Source organism: Odontesthes bonariensis, chromosome 5 (genome assembly GCF_027942865.1).
Source record: "Odontesthes bonariensis isolate fOdoBon6 chromosome 5, fOdoBon6.hap1, whole genome shotgun sequence".
NCBI lineage: Eukaryota > Metazoa > Chordata > Actinopteri > Atheriniformes > Atherinopsidae > Odontesthes > Odontesthes bonariensis.
In genome coordinates, this window is record NC_134510.1 from 31,661,733 (window position 1) to 31,689,633 (window position 27,901).

General features: G+C 40.2%; 1 protein-coding gene across 9 annotated transcripts in view; it reads right to left on the reverse strand.

Annotated features, from left to right (window-relative positions):
• The window catches only part of mef2d (myocyte enhancer factor 2d), a 105,067-nt gene that overhangs the window by 18,950 nt on the left and 58,216 nt on the right, over positions 1 to 27,901 (reverse strand). For 4 of the 9 annotated variants that reach the window (XM_075466097.1, XM_075466102.1, XM_075466101.1 and 1 more), the window contains exons 4-8: positions 21,813 to 21,950; positions 15,277 to 15,496; positions 12,012 to 12,068; positions 2,135 to 2,313; positions 920 to 949 (exon numbers count right to left, since the gene is read on the reverse strand). In XM_075466097.1, coding sequence (XP_075322212.1) covers positions 920 to 949; positions 2,135 to 2,313; positions 12,012 to 12,068; positions 15,277 to 15,496; positions 21,813 to 21,950 — 624 coding nt within the window. Of the gene's footprint in view, positions 1 to 919; positions 950 to 2,134; positions 2,314 to 12,011; positions 12,069 to 15,276; positions 15,497 to 21,812; positions 21,951 to 22,095; positions 22,222 to 27,901 lie in introns of all 9 variants that reach the window. The other 5 variants (XM_075466103.1, XM_075466099.1, XM_075466098.1 and 2 more) reach the window with 4 other exon arrangements.

The following is a 27,901-nucleotide window of genomic DNA, read 5'->3' on the forward strand; positions in this document are numbered from 1 at the left end:
TCTGGTTGTAAATTGCCTTGTGTGCTTAGTTTATTATAGCGGGTAACTTATTCCACGGCCGTCTTTTGGGGGGTTAAAACAACATAACTTTCTTTGCCTGGTTGATCAATCGTAGGAGTGAGTGATGATTTAAAACACAATTTTATATCCTTGGCCATAACATTTTAGCCTTGGTATGTCAAACTTAAACACGTCAACTGCTTTACACAGATTAAAAGGATGCAAACACCACTTATACGAGTAACACTACTAGGATTTGTGCTCATGGTTATAAACTCTATTTTAAAATGTAGCTACATGTCTTTTAGATAAAGTTAGAGCTAAGGAAGATGTTTTGAAAAATATACTCATTTGCTCTTTTACTGAACTGAACAAAGCCAAGCAACACTTCTGCAAGTAACTTGTAAATCTGTCTTTTGTACACTTTTCAGAGATTGAATAAGCTAGATACATTATTAGTGAGCTGTAAAAGGTGTACAAAAGATTTCTTTAACCATTGTACATAGCAATGTGAGATGTTCTCACCTATCTTTATGCTATACTAACAAAGTAGCTTTATATTGGCAAGGAATATCAAGCTTTTCCAGAGAGTCTTTTTGGAGACAAATTTCAGGTCAAGTCAATTTAAAAAAATACATTTTCAACAGCTTGACCCCAGCCTATAGCTCTATTGGGACTATAGATCTGGTAGGAATGAGCCTTTAGTGAATCCTGAGCCCTAAACTCAAAATCCTTACAGGAACAGAGGCAACCAGCTGATTTGTCCACTGTTTGTACGTCGCTCTGATGCTCCAACGGCTGTACTTCATTTCTCATCATAGCTGAGTTAACTCTGGTGGGATGTGTTTACTGATGGTGTCACCCTCATGCTCAGTGAGATGCCACATCCATGAGGCTGAAACTCTAAAAGTTTATTCACCTCACTCACCAACTCCAGCTCTTCGTCTGTCTGCAAGGCCGGTGCAAGAGTAGGTGAAGGGGGGGTAAAAAACAGAGGACCGTTAAGTTTTTCTAACTAATTGTGGTCAAAATATGACTAAGAAAAGAAATGATGCTTACTTCCACCATCATTACAGATACATAATGCTACTTCTGTACCTCTGTTTTTTTTTTTTTAAAAAAGCACCGTTGGACAGTCAAGAAGTTGGACAGCACAGCAGAAAGAAGATATGAAATGTGTTCAAACATCCCTAGAAGTCGGCCTTCGGTTTGTCCATACATACAATGACGTGCTACATTATAATGGTGATTCACAGTGCTGTATTTGGCTATAGAAATCTCAAATGTTTAACATCCAGTAATATAAAGGCAAATTCAAAAGTACTGCTACAGATGTGTACCTTTCATTCTTTAACTTTGGGCTGATTATATAAATGTAAATTACATTATTACATAAACGATTTAAGTTTGTGGAAATAAATTGAATAAAACTTACTATCCAAGGGAAATAAATAAATGCATCTAATACAGAGAGAACCTGTGCAAGAACTGCTCTATATTCTTTTTCTTGAACATATTACTTTTCCCAGTGTACAAAATTCACATAATCCTTTAATACTTGTAAATCCTGCTGTCAGAGCTAAACACACAAAAACATTGTATAAAAGGACCTCCGACAGTTGTAATTCTTCTTCAGCTGTAAATGATGTGTCCTCATAGAAATGTACTATAAAATGAATTAGTTTGGAAGGAAAATGAACACAAAAGCACCCAAGCATAGCAGTTAATGCTGACTTCAAACTGTCTTTTGACGAAATATATCGTAGACAGACAGTTAAGCTGTGAGTTCACTGTGTTTTATTCCCTGTTGCAGACTCAAAATATACACTGAACTATATGTTGAGTGTTTCTTACTTGAGGCCTTCTGTATAGATATTCAGTGCTAAGGGTATAATGGCATGTAGAAGGAAAAATAAAGATTAACACTGGTTACCTAAGAGCAAAATGATTTTCACTCTTCAAAGCACAATTGGAGTAGCGACTCCAGAAAAACTGTAACTTATGAAAATACCTGAATGCGCTTCTTTTTAAGCCTGCGTAACCAAGGTAATGTGCCAGACACCATTAATCTATGACTTTTCAAACTTTTTAGGTAAACTTCAGTGTTGTTCCCAGTTAGTTGCCTTCTCCTCACCAGCTGCATGAGGCTTTTGCCACTTTGTGAAGTGATGACCCTCAGGTCCGGCTTGCGGCTGTTGACCATCTGAGGGCTGGGTGGAGGTGGAGACTTAGCCGGGACTACTTTCCCCAGACTGTTGCCATTGGATACAGAGAGGAGGCCTGGGGAGGCCCTGGCACTGATGTAGCCATTAGCTGGAGAGACACATATAAAAGAGAGTGAGGTTTAGTGAACAGGAAAGGTAGGAGGGGGTTTTGTGTCTGCTCTGATGTTTTCAGTATCTGTATCTACCTGTGAACTGTCTGCACTTGTCTGCCATTGTTATTGTGTTTATTTGTGTGTTCTCATTAGTGAGCTGGATCGCTCTGCCACACCACATGCTCCTCATCTTTCTGCAGCTCAAACAAAAGATTTTTTTTGGCACTGCTATGATTCTCTGCTGCTTCTTCACATCAAAACCGCATCATGCTCTCTCCAGAAACATTTTATTTCTGCTCTCGCTTCCTCTCTCTACGTCTCTTTTGTTTCACTCGTCTCGACTTGGTGTAAACAAAAACACACAAATTTCTTTTGGCGTTTTCCATCTCACACTGTAAAAAACATCCTCCTAATCAAGTCAGTTTCACAGTCTGGGAGCTCTGGAAGAACTATTTTCTATGAAACAAAGAAAAAATCCTCTAATGCAGTGTAATTACTGCACTGTGTTTCCAATACCTCACATATAACAATAATTGGAGTTCAAATGTATTTGCATTGTTGTTAGTTGTATTTCCCATGTGTAGTTGTCTTCTATGAAACACTGAAAAACCTGTGTAAAATCCTCTGATATAGTGTAAATACATGCATTGTGCTTCCAATACCTCAAATATAATAATTGGAACTCAAATGTTTTTGTATAAGTGTTAACTTTCTTGCGAAAAAATGTCATTATTTGTCCAAGATTTAAATTTGCCCTGATTAATGTTTACAGTCTGTAAGACAAAGCTTTTTTTCTATAGCTGCATACGATAAAAGGATAAACAGAATTTCTTGATACCTTTTTGGACTTCTTGAATCATAACGCTTGGATTCTAAAAAAGGTTTTCAATGAGAGTCACAATTTCAATAATTTAGAAATGCATTGAAAATTGAATTTGGAAGAAAGATGATACATTAAGTCGTAGGAGAAGGTTGAAAGTGATGTCATGTTTTCATGATTTAAAGACAATAAGGTTTCTGTAAATATCTTTATCATTACGGTGTCAATGTCTCACTGGGATGCAGATTTTTGCAAGATAAAAGCATCTTAAAAACATGTAGTTTCATATAGTTGCAAATGATACTAAATAGCTTCAAAAAGTGAGTTTGTTAGGAACTACTTTCAGTGGCGAATAAATACATATTTGGTGCTTTCATGGGGTTGAGTCATAATACATTACAGTGCATCTGAAGGAACATGTCACCCAGTGCAACACTGTGTCTAAACAAAGGAGGTCAATCAACATCATCTGTATTTATAACATACTTTTCAACCAGAAGTACAGATATTACGTTTGTATAGATTCACGTTTGTTCAAGTCTCTTCATGGGGTTTGTTAAAACAATAAAAACATAGAATACCACCAGACTTATAATATACAAATAACTTGTATGTTTGATAAAGGCATCACAGCAACATGACAGAATTTTACAGTTGAACACAGCCTCTTTTGAAACTTAACAACTGTCACATTCCAATCCCTAACACACGAACACCCTCAGAAACTACAATAACTGATGCACAGCATTCTCAAGTTGAAGAACAGCATGGCTTACATTTATTTTTTTTCCCCACAGTTAAAAGTCATTTTTGATTTTCTATGCGATAAACTGCATTGGAATACTATGTTGGTATGTTTTCATGTGTTGCTTGTTCAATGTAAAAAAAAGTTGTGAGGAAGTGAAGAATGAGGGGAGGGGGGTGTCTGGGTGTCATGACAACAAGACTCCAGCAGACAGCAGCCTGTCCGTGCTGCTGAGGCTAAAAGACAAGTCGATTCAAACAGAGACTCAATCACAGAGTGAATAAAAGGGGGACAGCAGGGACTTTCCCAGCCCAGACACACGCACGCACGCACGCACGCACGCACGCACGCACGCACGCACGCACGCACGCACACACACACACACACACACACACACACACACACACACACACACACACACACACACACACAAATGCAGATACAGTATTCCCCTTGGACATGAGGAAAGAGGGTGTGTGTGTGATAGCAGATAGCAGTTCTCCATGACGCTGCCTCAAGATGACAGTGGCATGTGATTCTGCTTCATCTCAGTCTCACACACACACGCATGCACACACGCACATCCCATAAACGCAACTTGACAACAACAACAACAAGAACACTATCTCTGTTATCAGCTAAGTGGGAGGGAAACCGGACAGAAAGGGGGAGGCAGGCTAGAAACACAGTGAGAGTAAAGGAGCAAGTCAAAGGGGAGGAGGAAGAAGGGAAAAGTTTAAGAATGTAGTGGCTCGTTTATTCCTATTTTAAAAATAAAACAGCACAAAGGAACTGACATTATACATAAAAGCAGGAGTGGAAAGTAACTATTTACTGTGCTCATGTACAAGTTTGAGGTATTTGTGTTTAACTTTTGTCTTCTCAAGTTATGTTACCTTCCAATTCTTCACTACATATCAGAGGGAAATATGTTACTTTTTTTCAAATCACTTCAATTCAGTTTGATTTATGTATTGACCAAGTGTCATCGTAAGGCACTTCAAACTATTTAAATACATTTAACGTTTTAGTTAATAATAACCTTAAAAGTTAATCATATGTTTTATGTACAAAGAGTTTAATTTATGAACAGTTTAAACAAATGATAATCGTTTTGAAAACTTTTCACAGCACTTTTGATACTTTTTTTTAGAGAGAAAACTAAAAAATAAAATAAGACAATTTTAACAGGAGAGTAAAAATTGCACTGCAAGACATGGATGAAATGTAATTAAAAGCAGCAGCAACAAAAACACTCTAAGCCCTTAAAAGTGACACAGACCTCAAGTTTTCTCAGAATTCTTTCCAAATAAATGGAAAAAAGAAGCTTCTCAGCTTTTGTGTGTTTAGTTTGAGCTATGAGGATTCTGTGCAAACCTGTTCCCAATGATCTGAGAGGTCTAGATCATGGCTCCTAACAGCTCAGTGTACAGATCTGTATTTTGGCCTAGAATCATTCAATGGGAGGATTTAGACCAAAAATCGAAAAGAGAGAAGAGATGAGGTGTAAAGGTACTGTTTAGTTTTATTAAATTAACTGCAAAAATAATCTACCAAACAAATGGAAAAGGAATAGGCAGTAGGCATCACAATATAGGTAGGGAAGGAGAGATCACATGAGTCAAATGGCAAAGAAATGCAGTACAGAAAGGAGAAAGGATGAAGAAACTGAGGCGAGACAGAAAGGCAGTGACAGAAAGAGGAGAGGATGGGAGCAGGTTGGTAAAAGAAGAGAGGGAGCAAGAGAGGGAGCAACAGAGGAAGCAGGCGTTTAAGAGACAAATGGATAGAAACGAAGACATGAGTGAGAAGGTAAAAGACAAACTAGAAGGATGTAAGAAAGGTTGGGAATGAAACACATTTAAAAAAAGAGGGAGGAAACAAGGTAGTGATGGTTGAAAATACGTAGGGGATGAAGAAAGAAGTTCAAAAAGTTAGAAAATGGCATTGTGCAAAAGGAAAAAAGGACAATAGAAAGAGAGAAAGATGATAGGGTGAAATCAAGGAGCATCTTCAAAAGGATAGAAGGATGTAAGGAGGGTAGGGGAAGCAGGGATGGAGGCAAAGGGGGAGACGGCACAATTTGCAGGTAGGGAAGAGGGAGCCTAACGGTAGGCGTCCATTGTTCCGTCACGTCAACTTATCTCACCGGATTGGATGCCTAGTGTCGCCGTGTTGCTACTACAGTGGGCGTGTATACGAAGTTGTAGATAGAACATACGGTAGAATGGCTCCGGGGGAAAGTAAATAACTTGTGATTTTAACCAACCGAAGTTTCTCCCTCTAAAAATTTGAGTTTTGGAGGGAAATTAATGTGTATAAATCGTCAGCAATGGAACATTATTTCATATTGCACCATGGATGTGGATCTGCGAGCGAGGAGAGCTGCTATTGTGCTGCTGCTGCTGCGACACAGGAGATCTCCTTCTCGCTGCATCACCTGTCCCTGCACCTTTTCTCTGATTTAAAAATGAAACATGAACAAGACATCTTGTGAAAACATGGCCATGGGTGTGATTTGGTTCTTTTGTTGAAATGAATGCCTATCACAATTATTGATAACGTTTAATCCACTACTCCACCTCTGCCCATGAAAGAATTTGATGCACTGGATTGAACCTCTATTCCTTGATGGTCATTACTTTACTGCAAAAGTGGAGATGCTCACACAATTGCCTGATGTTTTAGGTGTGTTTATTCGCCTACAATCGTTTTAGCACAGCCATTCTGGCCACTGCTATTGTTAATTTTGCCCGCAATAGCAATGACATGAGCAATACCCGAAACGTTCAGGGGTGAATAAACAAAGGGAAAAAAAACTACATGGTCTACTGTCATTGGGTAACGCACTCCGTCTGCTGTGGCAAATTTGCATAAACTTCGAGCGAGCCCAACTTTTTGACGTGACGCCGGTCCCCCGCTCGCCGTGCCGGAATCCCAGCATGCTTTGCGAGCACGGCGACAACGATCGGCCGGATTTCATTGAAAATGAACTGAATGCGTTGGATACGGCTTGAGTTGACGGAACAATGGACGCCTACCGTAAGAATGTAGAGAAAGCACAAGGAAAATGGATAGGTGAAAGATGGAAGTAGAGATGAGGAGATGAAAGGCATGAAGAGGAAAAGCTAGAAAGGAAGTAGGTGGGCATAAACGGAGGGAAGTAAACGAGTGAGAGGAAGAGGCAGAAAAGGGCAGGGATGAAGGACAACCACATACGTCAAAATGTGAATGAACAAGAAAAAGCTGAAATTTAAAAAAAAAAAACGAAAGAGTGATGTTAATGTTGGGATTAAAAAAAAAGTAGAGAGTTATTGGAGGTGGCAAAGAGAGAAAGAAGAGAGAAATTTGCCTCCCAGCAGGCATCTGACCAATGAGATCACCTGTGTCCCGTTGACGCACACCAAACTCTCCTTCTATCGTGCCCCGCTGGGAAATTCTGCGTCCCTCTGTGCGTTTGTGAACTGAACACGTGTGCGTCACTGACTGATGGGAATCTGTTAGTGGTTGCATTGTGTTCATGTTTGTGGGTAAAGGGAGATGGTAGCGGCTTACTGTTGACCTAAAGTTCTATCGGCTACACACACACACATAAACACACCTCTGTGCGAGTATGAGGAACCAACATATGTTTTACAGGTGCTCTCTGGCCAATTACAATCCCCTCAAAGAACACAGCCCGCGGTGAGAGTCATTTTTGTGCATGTGTGTCTTGACACTACACTGTACATAGTATTTTTTGTTTTGCTTGAATTCACAGCTGCAGATTGTTTGAGCATTTTTGTGTTTCACTGCTCACTTTTATTAGACCATAGATGCATTCCTTATTCGAAAAATAAGTGTGTGCACAATAAATTGTGGAAAAATATATAAAGACACAGCACACATTGTTGACGGATACGCTCTGGCACCAAATGAGTACTTTTTCTGGCATTGCATCGAGTACCACTGAACCAGATAGATCTCAGCTGTTGTCTAAAACTTTTCGCAGCCTACAGCTGGAAAAAACACATGTTCTACACAGATGCATGAATGCATGCAACAACAAAAAAAAAAAGACAAAAGATTTGATTTTATCTGCTGATGTCTGATTGAGTGGAGCAGTGAAGTTTCTAAGAGTGGCTACATTAAGCATGTGACCCACTGGATGAGGGGTGTTCCACAGTAGCTGGGGAAAACTCATCAATTATCAACCGATCCAAGTAAAGGTCCTGCTAAAAACATCAAACTAGGCCAAAAGCAGAGTAAGGCAAGTAACTGGCAAGATAGACAGAACAAAAAAAAAGAAAACCTAGAAATGTGCACACACGCTACAGACATCTGTTCTGAAAACATCAAAAACCTTCTGTTTTTAGTTTTACACTGTGCACTGCTACACAGAAATGGTTCAGTAAAAAAACCTTCTGCGAAAGGACTTTATTTTATGCATTGTGTATATTAGCATCTATATTAGCATCAACAAAAGCAGATGGTTGCTTGGTAATTCAATTTATTTCACAGTGTTTTACCCATATTACTAACACAGTAAAAAAGTAGAAGTCTCACAGCACTGCACTGGATCTAAAACTAAAGGCACAATACCAAACAAAAGCTCATATTCTTGTTTTGCCTGTTGTGCATGTGCTTCAGGTGTAACCAGTAAATGGATACATTCTGCTGCACTTCTGATCTACAAAAACACAGACTGTGTGTTCCGAGCATCCAAGGGGTTAGCTGTGATAAATATCTACACCTTCCTGTTGACTGACAGAGAACCCCACAACCGCAATCCAATTCACTTGCACTGTACTGACATGGGGGCAGACATGTGAGGACAAATGGAACATAAAAGACGAGTATTTGCTCTGACAGATGGCACCAGTGTTATCTTTGCTCCCAGATGGTAACGGCACACGCCACACTACTGCAACGTCCCCGGTTTTTAAGTGGACCACTGACCCATGTTGCTTGTCATAAACCTCCTTCTCCCCGACGTTTCCCATCAACATCTTCAAAAAGTAAAACTGCCTTCCTGAAAATGTCTAAAATGACACAAGTTCTTGTTAAAAAAAGGGGGGTAAAAGCCAAAACTCTGCTTGTTTTTGTGTGGACTTAGTTAAAAATACTTTATTAAAGTTGTGCTGTAACTAATATAACGTGTGTTACGTTCACAGTGAGGTTTGCTGGGTGACTCAGAGAAACACTTTCAAATATCTGTGGCTTTATTTATGTAAATTGCTCGTTTGGACGGATTTTCTTGCATCCTTGACATGTGTTCCTTTCAGTGTATGAGTGTATATGTGTTAGTACCCTCAGTGTGTGAGTATGCGTGTAATGTCTCCTATTACGCGAGGCTGGGCGTGGGAATGTGTGGAATGCCATGTGACGTCAATGGTGACATTCCCGGAGCCCTTTCTCCCTGGACAACAGCTGAGACCGGCAGATCCAAGAGAGGAGGAGGGTGGAGGGAGCAGAAAAGAGGAGAAGATGGGAGAAAAGACTGAGAGAAATCAAGAGGGAGAGACGGAAGAAGACAGTGAAGAGGGAAGGGGAGACTGGAATAAATAGGTAGAAAAATTGGATGAGTTGCGTGAGGTAGAAGAAAAGTGGGAGTGAGGGGAAGGTAAAGAAGAGATGCAAAATATAAATGAAAAACATGAGAGAATGGGGAAATACAACAGAGGGAGAGTTGAGGGAGAAGGGGATCAGGTTATATAAGCGGAGTCAAGGGTTGACAAATTTTTATGTTAAGGACATGTTTAGGAGTCGTGATTCTGTTTATGCGAGCCAGATAAATCCTGCCGGCAACATTCTGACTAAAACACACACATTCAACCTGAACATTTCCATACAACCAATCACAACCACATCCAATAACAACATAAAAAGCTACTCTACTTTTAGGTTCATAATGACTCTGTCATTGGATATCATTGATAAAAACTCTAAAATCAGTTTCGATGTACAACAAAAAAACAACAGCACATGACTTTAAACAACCCACGTTCACTGACTGAAGTTTACTTTTATGAATATGGCTCTAAAGAAAGTGTATATTCTTTCAATGATAGTCTTGAAAAACTAATATCGATATTGAAACTTGGCTTTGGTGAGTCCTCTTATACACTGCAGGGAACTCAATATAAATGTATTGATTCATTTTGGCTCACCTTACTGTTTGACGATATATTTATCAATTGAATATAGAAAGAAAAAAAAAAAACAAAGCCATCTCACCATATCTATTACTATGGGCTAGCTGGCAGTATCTATCCTGTCTAATGGGATTTAAGGGAGAGAGCTCTGGCCAGTGTCAAAGTCACCTCTGAGGAGAGCCCTGTGCCAAGACAAGGGACAGTTGGATGGTGGGGTGTGAGGGTGGGGAGGAGGTGCAGGGCTGTAGGTTATTCCAGAGAGAAGACGAGGGGTAACAGCTGAGAGAGACAAGATGGAAGGGGGGGGGGGGGGGGGGGCATAGATAAAGGGATGAGGGGGGAGGAGTAGTCGATGGGAAGCAGTTGAAGTGAGGAAAGTTAAGTAAACTGATCAGAGGATCGGGTGGTTTTATATTTAGCGCCAGTGTTGAGGTTAAATTACGGAGTCAGTGTTGGTTTGGGAAGTTATGGGACAAACAGAAATTCCTTATAACATACTACTGGAGATGTGTCAGAGTTGTTGATTTCAGATCTATCTGAGCGTCTGGAACACACTTAGGAGAGACCATAAAGTTCACTTTTAAATCATCTGGTCTTCAGTTCAAGATGTGATTGTCAGTGTTTTTTTTTACATTTTTTTATTTTTATTTTCATTGATAACTGAACAGCAAATATTAATCAGTTTATGATCAATGTCCTTAGGCATCCAGCTACTGTATGAATGGAACTTATTTTGTTACATTAGCAACATTTTCAGATGAACTGTCTGCACTCTGTACGCTTGCACCATGAAGTATTGCTTTAACCCTTTACATCAATCAGAATCACATTTCTTATTCGGCAAATCAAGTAAAAATGGGAATTTTCCTACACAGACAGCTGGCTGGTTAATGTAACTTGTCTTAAAAAATACCAACTCCACAAACTGATGTAAAACCAAAACACACCCAAAAACTTGAGATTCTTCAGTTTCACTTCTGCATTCTCTGTTATTTTCCCTGTCAGTCTCACCCATTTTCAATGGTACTTGTGCTAAATTTACAAGGAAAAATCCCCAAACTCAGCGCTCCCTGTTGCACAGTACTTGTGACAGCTACTCAATAATAATTGCTCAGAGCAAAATAAAACGAAACAACCTTTTCAAAACAGGACTGTCCTAACATAAACAGTATGTTAGAATGAATGAAGGACACAAGTTTTATTTCTTGAAAGGTAGGTTTTTGGTGGAAAAAAACATTTCCAAATTGAAGTACTACTTTGTTGGATCAACAATGACAGAATTGAGTGATAAATTAGATTTTCTAATGGCCATACTGTTGGAGTTGTTTTGAATCCAAGAGTAAAGTCTGATTTGTGTCACACACATTAACCAGTCCTGAACTGACTTTCAATAGTTGACAAAACCGGTGCCAGAAACAAAATGCTGACCTCACATTTGCCTGGCAGACTCCACCTGTTAGTATTATGGTCAGAGTTTCAAAACATTCTAAATTAAGTTGCTGTACAGTTTCCAAGTCACAAATATGGAAAGAGCAGCAAGATAAAACCAGCCGAGGAGTTTCCTACAAGTTGCTCTGCAATTTTGTCGTTTCATGTCCTCTTTTTGAACTCTCGATTGCGTTTCTCTCTCACAGCCCGAAACCTCTCCTGTTCTTTGGACTGTTTACAAGCAGCTTGTGCTGTGACCCTCAGCTGTCGCCAGTCAACAGTGTTTTTGTGCTTCTGAATAAGCATGTGCGCGTGACTGTGAGCCTGTTGCCATGCATACATTTTCTGTACTGCTCTGTCCATAGTCTTATAAAAAATAATAATGATAATAAAAAATAAATAAATAAATAACTTGTAGAAAGCACCTCTGAAATATGAAAAGCAGAGAGGAACAGGGTGGGTATTATGCTGTAGAATGCATGTGTGTGTGTGTGTGTGTGTGTGTTTATTTAAGCACAAGCCTGTTTTCAAAAATTTGAAGCATGAGAAAGGAAAGGATTTACTTACGGACTGGACTTGGACATGCTCCATTTGAGTTCCCCAAATCTCCCCCTAACAGAGCACCTAGAATAGGAAATTATAAAGACATGAAACCATTAAAAAGATCTCATAAAACGGTGAATCTGAAAAGCACTAATCTAAAAGAATGATGCAAATCCCCTCCTGGAAAAGGTCATTAAATCAAGTATGTCATTAAAAAAAGTGCTTCTGCCATCGACACTAATTTTACTGTCAGGAGAACCATAATTGGTTTCAATTCGGCATTTCCACTTAATATTTTAGTGCTAGTTTCATTAAGTCTTCATAGTACTTACGATAAATTTTAAAAGGGGAAAAGTGTCTGACTCAATTTAAATTCAAATAGGCCAAAATCATTTGATAATACAAGGTTGGTAAAAACAAATGATCTTTAATGGATGTAAATGGTTTATTTTACCACTGAGAAATGTTTGGGTTAAACTGTGTATGGATTGTGTACTGAAAATCACAGAAATGGTTTTACAGTTAAAGTAGACAGATATATACTATTAGAAAAATCCTCAGAAGAAGAACAACAAAAATTCTGCTGGGAGAATTAATGACCCCACAATACACAACACAAGTAGTACTGGAATTATCATAATTATAATTATGACTGAAAATTCATAGAGGCAGCCCAGTATGATTATATCAATTTGACTGGATGCTATTAGTCAGCTGGAAGGAAATGGTGCATTATCAAAACAGTGATTCTGAGCACAGATGAAACTAATTTATTAGATGATAAATTCAGTGGAAATTCTACATAGCCAGAAGAGAACTTTAGCATTTTATTTGTGCATCATTTCTCTTATAGGGAACAACAGAGCCAATCATCCTGTAACGAAACAATACTTTTAGCACCAAATTCTGCATACAATCTGCTGTTTTGAATCTTAGAGGTAGCCCATTCTCTATGACCTCTTCATTCTGTGCAGATGGCATTGTGATGGAAGTGGGATATAATCTGGACAGTTTTCCAGTCCATGATAGTAACTGGGAGCTCTGGGAGGTAGAGACCAATCTAGACTCACCAATTAACCCAGGATGCAAGCCTTTGAAGTGTTGGAGGAAACTGAAGAACCTTGAAAAAACTCTCGTAAGCATAGGAAGAACATGTAAACTCTACCCTGCTCTCCATTTTGATAGCTTGTTTTCTCAGGTTTAGAACATCCCCAATCATAACAATGATGACATTGTGATTTCAATAATTACCCCGACCGGGGTCCTCTTCTGCCAGAGGACATATGTTTTAAATTGTGAACCAGACTACCTTTGTCTAAAATGTCTGGGATGTTGTTTGCAAATGTGAACTAGACCTGTTCTGCTGGTTAATTCTCTTTCAGCTTTTTACTTTTAGTTTAATGGTCCTCAACCTTATTGTTTTGAGTCAGTCTCACTCAGCGAATCCTGCAAATAATCCTCTGTCTGCCAGATGTTTAAACAGGCAACTGCTTAATAGCAACATTTCTCATATAAACTTTATAATGTGTTTACAATATGCACTGCTTCCCCAAACAGCCAGATAAACCACGCTAGAAAATAGTAATGCTCTAAAATGCAGTTGTTGATTGAGGTGTTGTATCCCTAGACACAGAAAACATATGATATAATACAGCCCTGTGATAATTTACTTTTATTTTCATTCTGGGAGATGTAATGCTCACTTTTTCCTCGTCTGGAAGACAGCGTTTTTTCAGCTCTTATTTCCCCTACTTTGGTTCAGATTTGGTGTTGTTATTAAGCCACACTTCAGAAAGGCAGAACCTCCGGGTCATTAGGGGTGACTGAGAATGTCTGGCTGGACAGTCGCATGGAAAAAAACACCAATAAACAAAAACGATGAGCCCAATACATCTCTGGTAATGAGGGATGCATAGCAGGGCACAGCAGAGTATTTGCACTGCCGAGGTTATGAGGAGCCGTGAGGGGGGGGGGCGGGGGGCATCCATTACTGCTATGTGAAACTCACTTGCCTCAGAGAACGGCATGTTATGAAAGATGCTGTAATGCATTTGTTGCAAGTTACATCACCTAATTCTGACTTACAATGAGATTATGCTGGTCGGAACAAAGCTTGATAAGTAACCTTGTCTGAGACGCAAAAATGGGGCACAAATCCTTTTAGTCAGAGGGTGAAGGATTGGTTTGCCACACAGAGGCAGGGAGAGCATTCAGAAGTGAACCAGCTTCAGTCAAAATAAATGATGGATTTCTGTCATTATGAGCAGTATGCACTTATTTAAGTGAGAGGGAAATACCAAGACTGACTGAGCATGCAGGCAGGACAGAACATCAGTGCACAGACACAGACCTACTTCTTTGGTCATTTTACTGCTTGTTGACTCAGAAAAAAAAAAAAAGAACCCTGCTGTTATACCAACTGTTCTTCCACAGAGGGTGCACTTTATGAAAAAGGACTTTCAGTAACTACGTCACCATGACAACCATCCCTGTAAAGGTGGCTCAAATCATTTCAATTACAGGAGTCATTTAGGAATAAGGACTTTGACATTTGTCAAAAGGAACCATTTAGAAAATAATAACAAAAAGTACAGAAAAAAAAAGTAGGCGGAACACAAAGAAACCTGTTCGACAGAGAAACAGCAGTCACAAGGTTAAAAGGGGATTTGAGTGGCATATATAAATATATATTTATGGAAAATGGTGTTAACAGATGCCACTAACTTGTGTTCAACCCAGTACGACCCACTTTTACAGCACGATGCAGAGGTCTTCCAGCTACTTAAAAGTCTTAATTTTCATGTTTGAAACTGAGATTATTCAATTAAATCATACGTGAGATAGATACAAGCTGCGTTACACAGGGTTAAAATAAATAATTAATTTAAATAATTCTTTTTTTTTTTTTTTTTTTAAAGCCAACGATCCTTGTCAAACAAACAGTTGTGGAAGGGTCTTAAGTTGTATTTCCATTCATCTTCTTTTACGGATGTTTTGAGATTTTGTCAGTGTGGCTGCTTTTTTTTCGCAGGGAATCTTAAACTGCTGTTGCCGTTTTCAGAAGTCTAAAACTCATCAGTTGCTATGGATTTGAGGGTCTTTCACTGAGAGGAACAACTCTCTTGGTGTTAAGTACTCCTAATAAAAAAGCAGCAGTCCATTGGCCGAATCAATCAGCAGCGAGTATTGAAACGGAATCTGAAAATGACTCATGTTATTGATTTACACGACTGCTGTGAATGCATACAGAAACCAAAGCATTCCAGCTGTGTTCCACATGGTCTCTTACCTGCGCTGGCTGGTCGCTGTGGTAACCCTGGTGACACTGTGTTCCTCTGCAGAGCCGGTTGCTGTGGCGACAGGAGGCGGGGATCTGTGAGGGTGGAGGTGACAAAGGAGGTGGTGGTGACCAGGGCGCCGGCTGGGTTGTTACTGAACTGGAGGGCTGCGTTCTGATTGGATACTGGCACGGTGACTGGCATGGAGAAGGTGGGCTGTGGGACTGTGGACTGGTGGAGAGACAGGAAGAGGGCGGTGCTTAGTGAGTGGCTATGTTAACCTCCCATCACACACTCGTATTTATTGATAGACATAATACAGATATAATACGTGTGATCAGTTAGTGATCAGCAGCAGTGCAAACAAGCCTGAAGGTGACGCATACACACTCGCAACAACTCAACCAATTACAACAAGAAGAGTTTTTCCAAAACAAAATTAAACTTTACACAGCTATATTTTAATAAAAAAATAAATAAATGTCCAGCTTTAATGCTCTATAATGCTAACTGAAACTAATCAGTATAACACAAATACCGTAAAATCAATGTCTGCTTATTGTTTAAAACGTTGACATTTTCTAAAACACATTGAACGTTATTTTTAAAAACAAACGTTAAAGATGTCAACTTTTTTCAATGAATAATTCTACCGCTTCGTCTGTTTTTCTGCCTCAAGGAACAAACCAAAATGGCAAAAATTGTGTATAGAAACAATGAGAAACTGACTCTTATCCTGCTCTGATGAAGTCAAATTTTAAAGACTCTGAAAAGTAAAGACAACCTTTAAGCACCTAGCTGACTAAATTGGTCAAAACTCTATCTTAATTTCCCTTCTACAGTCTGAATACGAAACATTTGACATTTTACTCGTTTCTAAAAATTCCTTCAATGTCCATAAGACGTATAAATGAACCTTCAGATGAGTAATCAATTCCTGAGCTACTTGTTCATTATTTTTGTATTAAAATTTGCTAAAGTAACAGGAAATCAATCAAACAGTATCGTAAAATGTGCGAATAATAGTCAGAATTTGTACTTAGTAAGATTAAAATGTAGAAACTCTGGGAACCGTCCTTTGAAGTAAAATGTTTTGGAATTTAACTCTTCAAACAGCCAAACACAACACTTATTAAATCCTTCTCTGAACACACTCATTCGCTCGCTCAGTTTTAGCATGCAAGGTGACTTAGTGGAAAGACAAAAAAAGCTGTGTCGCCTTTCATGCCGGGTTAAACTCTTATCGCAGCAGCAGGTTATTGCATCGAGTTATTATTGACATTTCATTGCGTGCGTGTCACATTGCAGCAACATCCCCCACCCCCATCTGCATGGGCTCAACTCTGGCAGTTTGAAGAATTATCATGCGGAAGTTTAGAGAACAACTCTCAACCCAACATTACCGTATGCCGTCTAAAATATCTACATTAAAGAAGACATATTTCACTTTCACTTAAACCATCACTCTTCTAGAACCATGTATTTTACATTTAAGTTGGTGAAACTAAATGACCACACAGCACAGGGTGCTGAAAAATCAAGGCTAAGGATCTGAGGTTGTCCAGCCAGCCAACCCATTTCATCCTGTTCCAACTCAATCTGAAATAAGGACTTCTATATATGGAATATGGGCCAGTGCTGCTCTGTACTGTGCTCAGACTGCCTGGGACCCAGTTTAACGCAGAGAAGCACAAGGGCACCATTCTGCCCTTGATCTCCACCTCGTTTCCGTCTGTAATGTTTAAAAAAAAAAAAAAAAAAAAAAATTCTTTCATTTTGGGGCAATAAGAAAAAGAGAAGAGGAAAAAGAAACTGAGATCTGGGTTTCTGTGCTAAAACTACATGTGATGTAATTGTATTTGGCATAACTTAGACATTTCTTTAATTTCACAAATATTAAACAAAAAAGAACACAGTCTATATTTCCCTAAAAACTGGCCCCAAAGAATAGTTCTTGCCACCAAAATCATTTTAGTGACATCTTATTGCAACATTTTAACCTACCTTGGTAAACTGATAAAAAAGATTAGCACGTCCACTAACCAAAGAAAGCTTGAAAATGTACCCAATTGACTGCAAAAAGGGAAGTTTGAAAAAGGAGAGTGTGCAGCCAGAGCTGTAAGTGGTGACCTGGGATGGTGGAGGTAGTGGCCAAGAGCACTGCACCACCGCACACTGGCCAAGCTGAAGGTAAAGGGAGAGGATGGAGAAATTAAGTGGGTGGTTGGGAGGTGGAGTTAATGCAAAGGAAATGGAGATGAGTAAACGCAGAGGCGAGACTGGGACGGATTTATCTACCATGGGATTGGTTGACTAGGGGGTGCCTTTTTTGTGTGTGCGTGTGTGTGTGTGTGTGTGTGTGTGTAGCATTTCACCTTCATTAACTCTTATTCAGAGAAAATGATCAACAGAGAACTTTTATTTCTATTTTACACTGTCTGTTTTCTATTCAAAAGTTTTTATTTGGCATGCGCCTGCAAATATGAAATTCACTTGAAATGATGAAAGAATGAATAAATTAATGATAAATGTCTACAGCAGCTAAACACTGAAGAAAGAAAAAGTTCAGTGGTAAAGTTGTCAAAATGATCAATCAATTTCAAGACTTACAATTACAAACAGAACTCGTTTCTAGAGCTACTTCCATCTTTTTAAAAATCTAAATTTGATTATTTGCATTCAATCACTTAAAGCTGCCGTCGGCAACTTTTTTTTAGTCATATTAGCTTGAACTGTCATGGGATTCTGGAAGTAGAATATTAAATAGGCTGTTTAGGAAAAATAACGAAATCTGTAGCTCCCTCTGAAGCCTGTAATCATGCTTGCAAAAACCGAGCGCTCCCGGCTGTTTTTAACCAATCACGTTAGGGTGGAGGAATCCTACCTGTCAATCACAGCTTGTGCACACGCTGCTGAGCGTGAGTCTGCCCCAGCTTGTGTGCGCTCACACTGGTGTGAACTCACGTGCACAACCTCGTCCACAGAGGGGGAGGGGTTTGGGGGGCGGTTTTGAGCTTGGGGGAGGGACCTGTAAGTTGTATCAGTTCGAATTTTCCAACTTTAGAATTTTGAAAACCTGCCGACGGCAGCTTTAAAGAGATACATTAAATAACTCATCTTTAAAGCAATAAGTTTAACGGCTCGGTCTTCAAAACTTTTCTTCAGGCTGACTGAAGAAAAGTTTTCTAAAAGCTAATCTTTATAGCGTTTCGGATTACAGATCTAATTTGACCCAATCTGCATCACACCACAACAACGTTCCTCAGCTTAGTTGTGTTTTTGTTGTCTATTTACAGTAATACATTTTTCTCGGTTTAATTGTCCGCAGGACCTCACTGAATCTGCCAGCTTCTGCTTGCAAGATATTGGTGCCATAGCTCCAAACCCTCTTCAAATGCTCCTCTAACATGAACTTCAACTTTGTCCTCTGCTTGTAATGACCTGTTACACTGAGAATTAATCCACATCCTTGGTAAATAATAAGTGAATTTACATCTTCCCACTCTAACGGAATAGGTTACTGGGTACCGTCTACCATCCTGCAGAATTGGAACTAAGGATGAGAACAAAGAGGAAGAAAAAAAACAAAAACATGTTGGGTAAATAATTGACCTGAAGCTTTTCCGGAGGCTCCTGTAAAGAAGCTCAAGGCCTTTTCTGTGAGAAACATTTTTAACCTATTTTCCATCACAGAAGCTCTCTAAACTAAAAATTTTCCTGGTAAATCAGAATGAATACAACTCATGGCCTAGTTTTCCTTCACTTCCCTCTTGTCCTGGAAGCCTTTGAAAGTTTTATTCATTTTTTTTCCTATTTTCTTTTTCACCTTCAGCTTTGTAGCATTTTCTTTGCAAACAACTGTGGATCTGAGCGCACAAGTGACATCAGAAAAGTGTTTGAGTGACCATTAGAACATACTTGACCAGTAAATGATCATTTGATTACCTTTTAACCTTCCTATTATCTTAATAAAGACTATCCTAATGGTTTAATACAATAATTGTATCTGCACATCCAGTTGAAGCTACTTATATGACTATTTCAAGCTTGTAAAAATAATTATTATGAATTATACTAATTGAATTTTTCTCAAACTGGATTTACAGAGAACTTATAAAAATGACACTTAAGATTTATTTACATCTTAGAGAATAATTAAAAAGAACAGTTGATTGATGATTAAAAGCCAATTACCTGAAAACTAAATTCAGTGTGAATGACCACGCAGCAGTTTCTGTAATATCATGTTTTACTTGACATTCACACTGTGACTGTATTGGAAAGAAAACACTCAGCTTCTTGCTCAAGGGCACCATGGAGATGGTTGTTAAAAGGAAGAAGCCTTTTTCTTAATCAATTTCTAAACCCTGAATCTCAGGGCCAGAAACGGACCAAACTAGACACCCGCCGGTAACAAAAGATGCTCCCTTTCCTCTTGCCTACACAAGCTCCAGAGTGCCGGGAACAGATATGTGAGCTCGGGGCTCATCGAGCGAAGTGTCCTGCCCGTTCTGCCTCACCAGTCTCTCCTTGCCTCAGGAGGCATTTTAGTACAAGCGGGATTAAGCTTGTATATCCCAGCCCCTAGCTGTCATGCAGGGGATTATGATGAAGAGGGGTGGAGTGGTAGGTGGTGCTGTATGCATCCGTTCGCTTGTTGCCATCGAAAGGTGCACAGGGCGAACCAGGCAGGTAGGCAGCCTGGTGGAGACGTGAGGCAGCATCTTGGTGGGGATGCTGCTCGCCAGTGGCATTCAGCTAGGGGCTAATCGATGTGCGCCACGAGCTGCATGTCTCTAGGGGTGGTAGATTGAATTCTATTCTTCTTCTGCCATGGCTTTCTTTTCAGAGGAAAGCTTTTAAGAACCCTTTCTGCTCACACAGCACGGAGAGGCTGGGTCAAGCTCACAAGGAGTAAAATGAGTTGAACTGATTAAACTGAGAAATATTTTTCTGTTAAGTCTGCTCTCATGTGACAAGTTCACAAACTGTTGGAATGCTTTCACGATGAACTGTTCTTACTTTTTGAAAATGGCCCAAAAAAACGAGTGACTTAAAAAAATCAGTGCATGAATTATACATTCATACTCATGTTCCTTTTCATAATACGAGCAGTTTGCAAATGTTCTACAAAGTGCTACTCCCACAGGCAAAGCAGTTGTTAGAAAAAGGTCAAACACAGGTTTGGTTTAAAACCTGCTTCTTTACCCGACTGTACTACACCGACACCACAGTATAATTCTGACAAAGTTCTGAACATAGTAGAGAAGGAAAAAAATGACTTTTTCATTAAGGTGTAACACCAGATATGTAATCTGCAGCCTAACTCTTGTGCAGCACCAAAATGTGACGGTGTCTCATCCCAAGTGACCAATGAGACAGGCAGGCAGACAGGGAGAGGGGCTGTAAATTAAGTGCTACTCATTAAAGTGACATTAATGCCATTACTGAGCACAGAGGAAAAAAAATGAATCACTGAGAAATTGGCAAAGGAGCAGAGTGGTAAAAGGGGTCTGGCAGAGCGCCAGTCAGGAGGCAGAACTCGGATAATGTCAGGAGCACATCCAGCAGGGACTAAACTGAGACTAAACTGACCTCAGCAGTGCTGTTAATATCACACAATTAATAACTGCATCCCTGGGTTTCTAAGCCATGGTGCGCACTGTGTGTCGGCAATTGCTAGATTCTTTCTGTATTATTGCTAAGTCTTACACAGTTGGTATTTTCAGCCAAGCAATCCGACAGCTCAAAGGCATGCTCCCAAAGTGTTGATTATTACCATAAAACATGATTTCCCCCTGCAATGCTGGTTGCTATGCCAACTTTTTATGAAAACTAGGGACCTAGTTAACACTCCTCTCCCTCTGTTGTATATTCTTGTAGTTTAGTGAACTTGAAGAAGCAGAAACAGTTTATAATAGCAATAACACTCCTGGGGATGCTCTTCACTGTGGCGACTGTAACTTCAGATGAATAATTCCATTAAAGCATGCCATATTCGGTGTTACGCTGTTTGTTTTATGACTTCTTACTGTCTTACAGGCAATTTTACATGTCTGTGGTACTGCAAAGAATTTACATTTCATTCATTCAAGAGAAAATCTGAATATATTTAATTATTTTGCACCATTATTAGTCCACATGAATCAAAATAAGGTAAACTGCCTCGATCTCTTTTTTTTTAATTTGTTGTGGAAGCAAGATAAATGACCAACTTATGGCTCATCTCATCTCTAGACTTTGGCTTGTTGTGATAAAACATTCATGAGTTAATAGCTGCACCTCTGGTTTTATATTTCCTTTGACAACTTGGCTGCTCTGCCTTGCGTTTGCAGGTGGTGATTTTATGGGTGGAGATAGGTGCTGTTGGTAAGAGGTGAGGTGAAGAAGGTAAAAGGGTGAGGGAATGGTGAGGGCGAGTGCTCTGTGAGTAATCAGACCGCCATCAGCAGCCGGAAACCTTGTCCGGGCATCATCAGCAGCAGCAGCAGCAAGGTACCAACACGAGGAGGGGGCAGGGTTACACAGAGTGGTGGGAGGTACTCACTGACAGCCTATAGTTCTGCATCATTTTATCAAACTCCTCGTCAATTTTTTTGTATTTCTCTTCAGTGCGGGGGGTGAGGGAGAAGGGCTCCTCAGGGTCTGGGCTCTCAGAGTCCCGGTGCTCTTTCTTGTTCAGAGCCTTCGTTCCCCAAACAAAAGAAAAAGAGGGCACATAGACAGAGAGAGAGAGAGAGAGAGACAGAGAAGAAGGTAGACAGAGAAAGAAAAGAAGAAGAACAGAAAGAGCAGGTTAGATAAAGTGATAAAAGTGTGATGGTACTCACGCCGTAGCGTTTGAAGAGGCTGTCCAGGTCTTCAGTCTTGCGGTCATTTAGCGGACTTTGGTCGATGGAGTCGTCGCCATCGGGCTCGGGGCTGTTGCAGCCATTAAAGCCTTTCTTTCGCAACGTCTGAGGTGGTCAGAGAGGGGTAGAGGAGGAGAAGGAGGAGGTGTTTTTACATTTAATTTTTCATGCACACTTTTCCACCACCAGTTTTTAGATTCACTAAACAAAACCATTTTCATTTCTCAAACACAAATGGACATCCTGATTGCTGCTTATGCGCCGACTCCTACGCTGTTCATTGAATTAAAAATGAAGTGGTTTAGGTCAGATGAACAGTTTGACCCAGATGATGGCATAAAACAGAGGATTTTATTTCTTTCTCCAGGCATTTTCTCCAAGTAGAAAAGTGGCCTCTGATAATCCTCAATCGATTTCTCTGGTCAGCGTTCGTAACATCTGCTGCCTACATCAAAGCAAGTTATTAAAACTGAATCTGCACTTTCTCATCAAACAGGTGCTCTGTGGAAATATTGGTTTGGAGATAAGGTGAAGAAACTACAGATTCCAACTCCAAACCGAGGAAGCTGCAAAGGATGCCCAATTTTTCAAAGCAGACAGAATGAGGCAGTTGTATAAGATAATAAACTCTGTTTAAACCTGAGCCGCATGTCAGCAGACACGGTGAGGCATCACACCTCTGCATACATCCCCTCATCAACAGCGCTGGTAATAAGTGTGAAGCTTTGCACTGAAGAAAGGGTTTACGCAAAGCTAAAGGGTAAAGGGTGAGCCAGGAAGCACGCCGTGGTGTGAGCAACGCATCTTATGGCAGAAAGGTTGTGACGGGGTCGACACACGTTGAAAATGGCGAGAACAGAAAGAGGGACGCTGTGGAGAGATGGCTAGAGACTCTTATTTTGAGAGGATTCCGCTAAACAAGATTTGCTGTTAAGTAGCTTTGCCTGGTGGGCCCTTGACCACAGACCCAGGAAGATATATCCTCAGAGCGAAATGGATTTTAAACTGGAACGGGAGAACCTTCTTTGGTCCAAATATGAGCTTTAACTCAGAGTGGTGCCAAAACCAATTATCCTATCTATTAAAATCTATTAAAAAAAAAAAAAAAAAAAGACTTTAGTTCCCTGCAAATAAACAAAACACAAAAATAAAAATCTCCTCCATCCTATCAAGTGATTTCCATCGTCGGCTGCTTTTAAGATTTTACACAGATGATCAATCATCAATGTCTTTAAAACAAGAGTCGATCCATCTTAATCAGTTCAGCTGCTTGTTGTTGCCCCGTCTTCATCAGCTAGCTGCTAACTCTGTCTGGGGTTTGATGCTCTGCAGGTTGTGTCAAAGTTCCGAGAGCATCTTTGATGAAAAAAGCTGCCTGCTGTAAACACTTGGAATGAAACCCAATGAGCTAAAAGAAACTGAAGAAGAAGTACTATTTATCTTCCACATCTTATGATCCGTTCAATGATTCTTCACAGAAAAAAATGTATATTTGAGCTTTTAACTTGATGTTCACTGTGACAAAGTGTTTCAAAATGGTAAGCGATAAGTATGTAGTACACATGATTTGCAATTGAAGAGCTAAACCACATAAAACCTCTGATATCATCATTTGAGATAGCCTGGCTGACGCGTCCACAATCTCGATGAGATGGTGGTCTGGGAACTAGGTGTGCATTTTCTCGTATTTGAGGCGTGGTTTACGAATGCCTAGAGTCGTTTATTGGGCGCTACGAATGTCTATCAAATGACGTCAGGTTCTTCCCATGCTGCTTTGCGCGCGATTCATAGCCAATTGTATCACTTATACCAGATGACGACAGAAATTCGACGAGGAAGAAGAAAAAAATGGAAAATAAAAGTAAACTTGCGCTCTAAGCTACTTAAATTGACAACAAAGTAGGCCTATATGCTATATTCTACATGAATTTTTATGTTGTAGAGTTGTGAATTTATTTTAATAATGGAGAAATTGAGCAGCCTTGCTTTGTTGTCTACAGTAGTAGATCAACCCTCATCTTACTTTGAAGCTCCCAGCTCCCAGAAGTGACGTTAACGAAGCTTTAGCAGCAGAAAAGCTATCAGGCTTGTGTTGATGATAATAATAAACTCCTGGACTATGTACAAACTTCCAAATGCATCGTTTGGTGAGTACAGACCATATTTGTACAACTGTAGAAGTTTGGTGTCATGACATGTGATTTTAGTGTGGTAATTTTGGAGATACGGACCAGGGTCCGTTAGCGCTTGTACTAAGCTATTCGGGATAACTCGGTAACTCAGCTGATGTTCAGCCAATATCGGAAAAACTTCGGGTGGGCTACTTGGCTGGATGTCACGGTTCAAATGACCCTAGGGTGAATCTACTCCGAAACACTTTCTAAGGCTGCATTGAACGGTAACGTTGTGTCCGCTGTCATGTTGGATTAACGCTCTACAAGCTTCGGTGTAGCGCATTGACGTTGTCATCGTCTTGCTGCCCCCCCCCGTTCTGTGATTGGTTCCCAAACTCTAGCAAAAATAAGGGCGGTGGTTTCCAGGCTGACTTTGCAGTGAGAATGAAATCGAGCGCAAAGCAGCATGGGAATTCCCAGGCTACATTTGAGACTTAACTACAGACTACAAACTCAAAAGGAGGAGGCTTTTGAGGTGAATCAGCTAATAGATTATCCGTAGAACAAACTATTTCAAGATCATATTCAATATTTTACACACCCTATATTTTCTTTAATCAACAGCCGCCTGCTGTGTCAGGTGTGACTGCAGTCTAGTGGCAGTTTGATTAAAACATGAACACATGTTCCGTGACTCCCGCTGCGCACAATCACTGCTAAGTGGGAATGACTCAACTGCATGCAATTGTGCCTCGGAAGTGGAGCTGGCAGAAACGCAAACCTGCAATAGCTCCAGATTAAACCCAGACGAGGCGGAGACAGAGATTCTTTTCATTTCTGATGAATTAGCCTCAAATCCTGAAAACAGGTGAGGGCAGGAGGGTAATGCTGCCATTTGGATGTAAGGGTAAAGAGACATTCAGTGTTAATAACAATGGTGCTCTTTGATATGAGTCTCATTAAAACTCAAAGCCATTATTACCATTGCTGTGTCAAAGCTGTGTTTTATCTACCCACAGAAACGCATTATTAGAAAGATTTGTTCCAACACAGAGACAGTCTCCTGATTCAGCTGTTCACTCTCAGCAGAACAAGTCGGTGCTCTGATCTGCAGCTTAATGCAAATTTAATGTGCAGGAGCTGTCACCGCACGCTTTGTTGTCCACAATTTGTGGAAAGCACACGCCGTGGTGGCAGTTTTTGTGCAGATAAGTGCGTGCTCTGACCTAAAAATTGAGGGAACAAAAGAACCACTGGATAAATAAAATAAATAGAGCAAATTCCGACATGACAAAGATGGCATGTGACAGAGGGCTGTGTGGAAAATGTGATCGAGGCATGGACCTCCTGCCCCGACTGTCAGGATACAAAGAAACACAGAGCATGCTAACAAAACTGTGATGACACTGCAGCCATGTTGATGCGCTGCTCATATGTAATGATGCGTGTACTTGTATACTTGTGGACCAATACACCCATAATCCTGGCATTAGTATTTCCAAAGGCTGTGCAGCAAATACATGCCTATACCCAACAAACTGAATCTCTTTAGGATAGCACATATTCATTTAAAAGAGATCTACTTTCATATGTTTGGTCATCACTTCTGTTGATAATGATTACTTTGACCACACCAAAGAAAGATCTGAGACTGTACAGAAAACCATATGATCAGACAAATGGTGCACAGTTTGCTAAACTGTTTTTTTTTTTTTTTTGAGGTAAAAAATGTATGTTGCTAATCAATTTTTGTACCCCAGGAACACCACTATAAGAACAGGACAAAAAGTTGAGAAAGCCCTCAGGTACAGTACTGGGCTCAAGTACCTTTTGTAGTCCCTTCACAATGATTCACAAAGAAAAAAGAAATCTCTCACACCATGAATATTTCAGGAATTTCTACCTTAAGCCCAACAAACTTGAAGAAGTCCTGGAGGACTGTAAAGGTTACTTTTGAGTATGTGTACAAGAAACTAACCGGAGTCATCCAGGTCAGTCAAAGAAAGACTTTTTAGGCTCCAGTTTTATGCTCATTCTTGATGACTTGACAGATAAAAGTTTTATGTTCTCACCAAATGGCTAGTGTACGACCACTTTTTTAAAAAAAAGAGCCGTTTAACAAAGCTCAGTGTTCCCTGTGCAGACACTGCCCACTAAGCTCTGCCAGTATTTCATTGGACACAACGTTAGGCCCCTGTGCAGGATCGTTCAACCTTTTTTAATCTGTTTTCCAGGAATTGCAAGTACTAAAATATCGTTAACAACAATTTTGGGACTAATACTGGTGGAAAGGTAAACTGTGAAACATAGAAACAAACAGTTAAACATACACTTTAAATGACTTTGATCTGCCATGATCACAGTGTCGACTGAAGCTAAATCCCTTATGTCTATGTTTATAAATCATATGTAAGTAGACCATAAACTGCAAAGCACAAATAGATGAATACATCATTCCAACCTTTAATCTACAGCTGCTGTGAAAAACAATTGGTTTGCTGTAGAGACGTGCTTGTTTTTTCCCTTTTGGGCTTCTGTAGTAACATGGTTGTGCAACACTTGGGAATATTTGGATACAAATTGCTTGTTCTATGCTAGGGAAGACACAATGACCATTTTCAAGTGATTCTATGAAAACAGATAGAAATACTGCATTTCTGCTAAGGTTTTGCCCTAAATGTTATACACAGGAATCTTGAAATAATATCAATTATTCCTTCTTTAATATCCCATCAGATCAGAGTAATATCTGCGGCTGTGGCTCAGTGGTTAGAGTCGGTTGTCCAATAACCGGAAGGTTGGCGGTTCGATTCCCACTCTCACTTGGTGGAACTGATAGCTGGAGGGGTGTCAGTCCACCTCCTTGTCACGGCTGAGGTGTCCTTGAGCAAGGCACAGTACCCCCATGCTCCCCGGGCGCTTTCATGGCTGCCCACCGCTCCAGGTTGGCATCTGTCTCTGAGTGTGTGACCCTGTGCGTGTGTGCCAACAGGGCCAACCTGGATGGGTTAAAAGCGGAGGACCAAATCTACCTTCGGGTATAAATAAAGTCACTTAACTTAATATCATGAATATCTACCGCAAGTAAGTAAGTCCCATGAATTTTAAACTAGAGGTGGTCACTAAAGAAGAGTGTCTCAATTTTTTAATAATATGAATTTCACATAAAAGACGGTATGCTTGCCTCTCATACAGTCTCTACTATTACTACTCACACACACTTTTTTTTTGGGGGGGGGCATGACAGACTTGTTTCTCTGTCTTTCTCTCATGTCAACTCTACTAATATTCTGTGAACATTACAATGCAAACATGGGCAACTTTCCCTCTCAGTTTCTGTGTTTCTCTTCCCATTCTCTCTCATTCACTGTATAGTATCGTGCATATCCTCCCTGTCTCTCACACACTCTGTAGTGCACTGATCAGCTTGTCCCTCAGTCAGTCAGCCATCTGTTCACCTGTCCACCATTTCCCCCTCTCCCCCCTCTCCATTGTGTTGCCAGGGTAAGATTCACCCTGCAGAGCACCATGCCAGCCTCTAACTGGCTGTGACTGCTCACAAGCCCCGCCCCCCGCCTCCCTCCCTTCCTTCCCCTCTGGCTCGCTCTCTCGCCCACCCGTGTGCCCGCCCGTCCACCCTCTGTTTCCAGCTCTTCATGAAACGCTGCTGC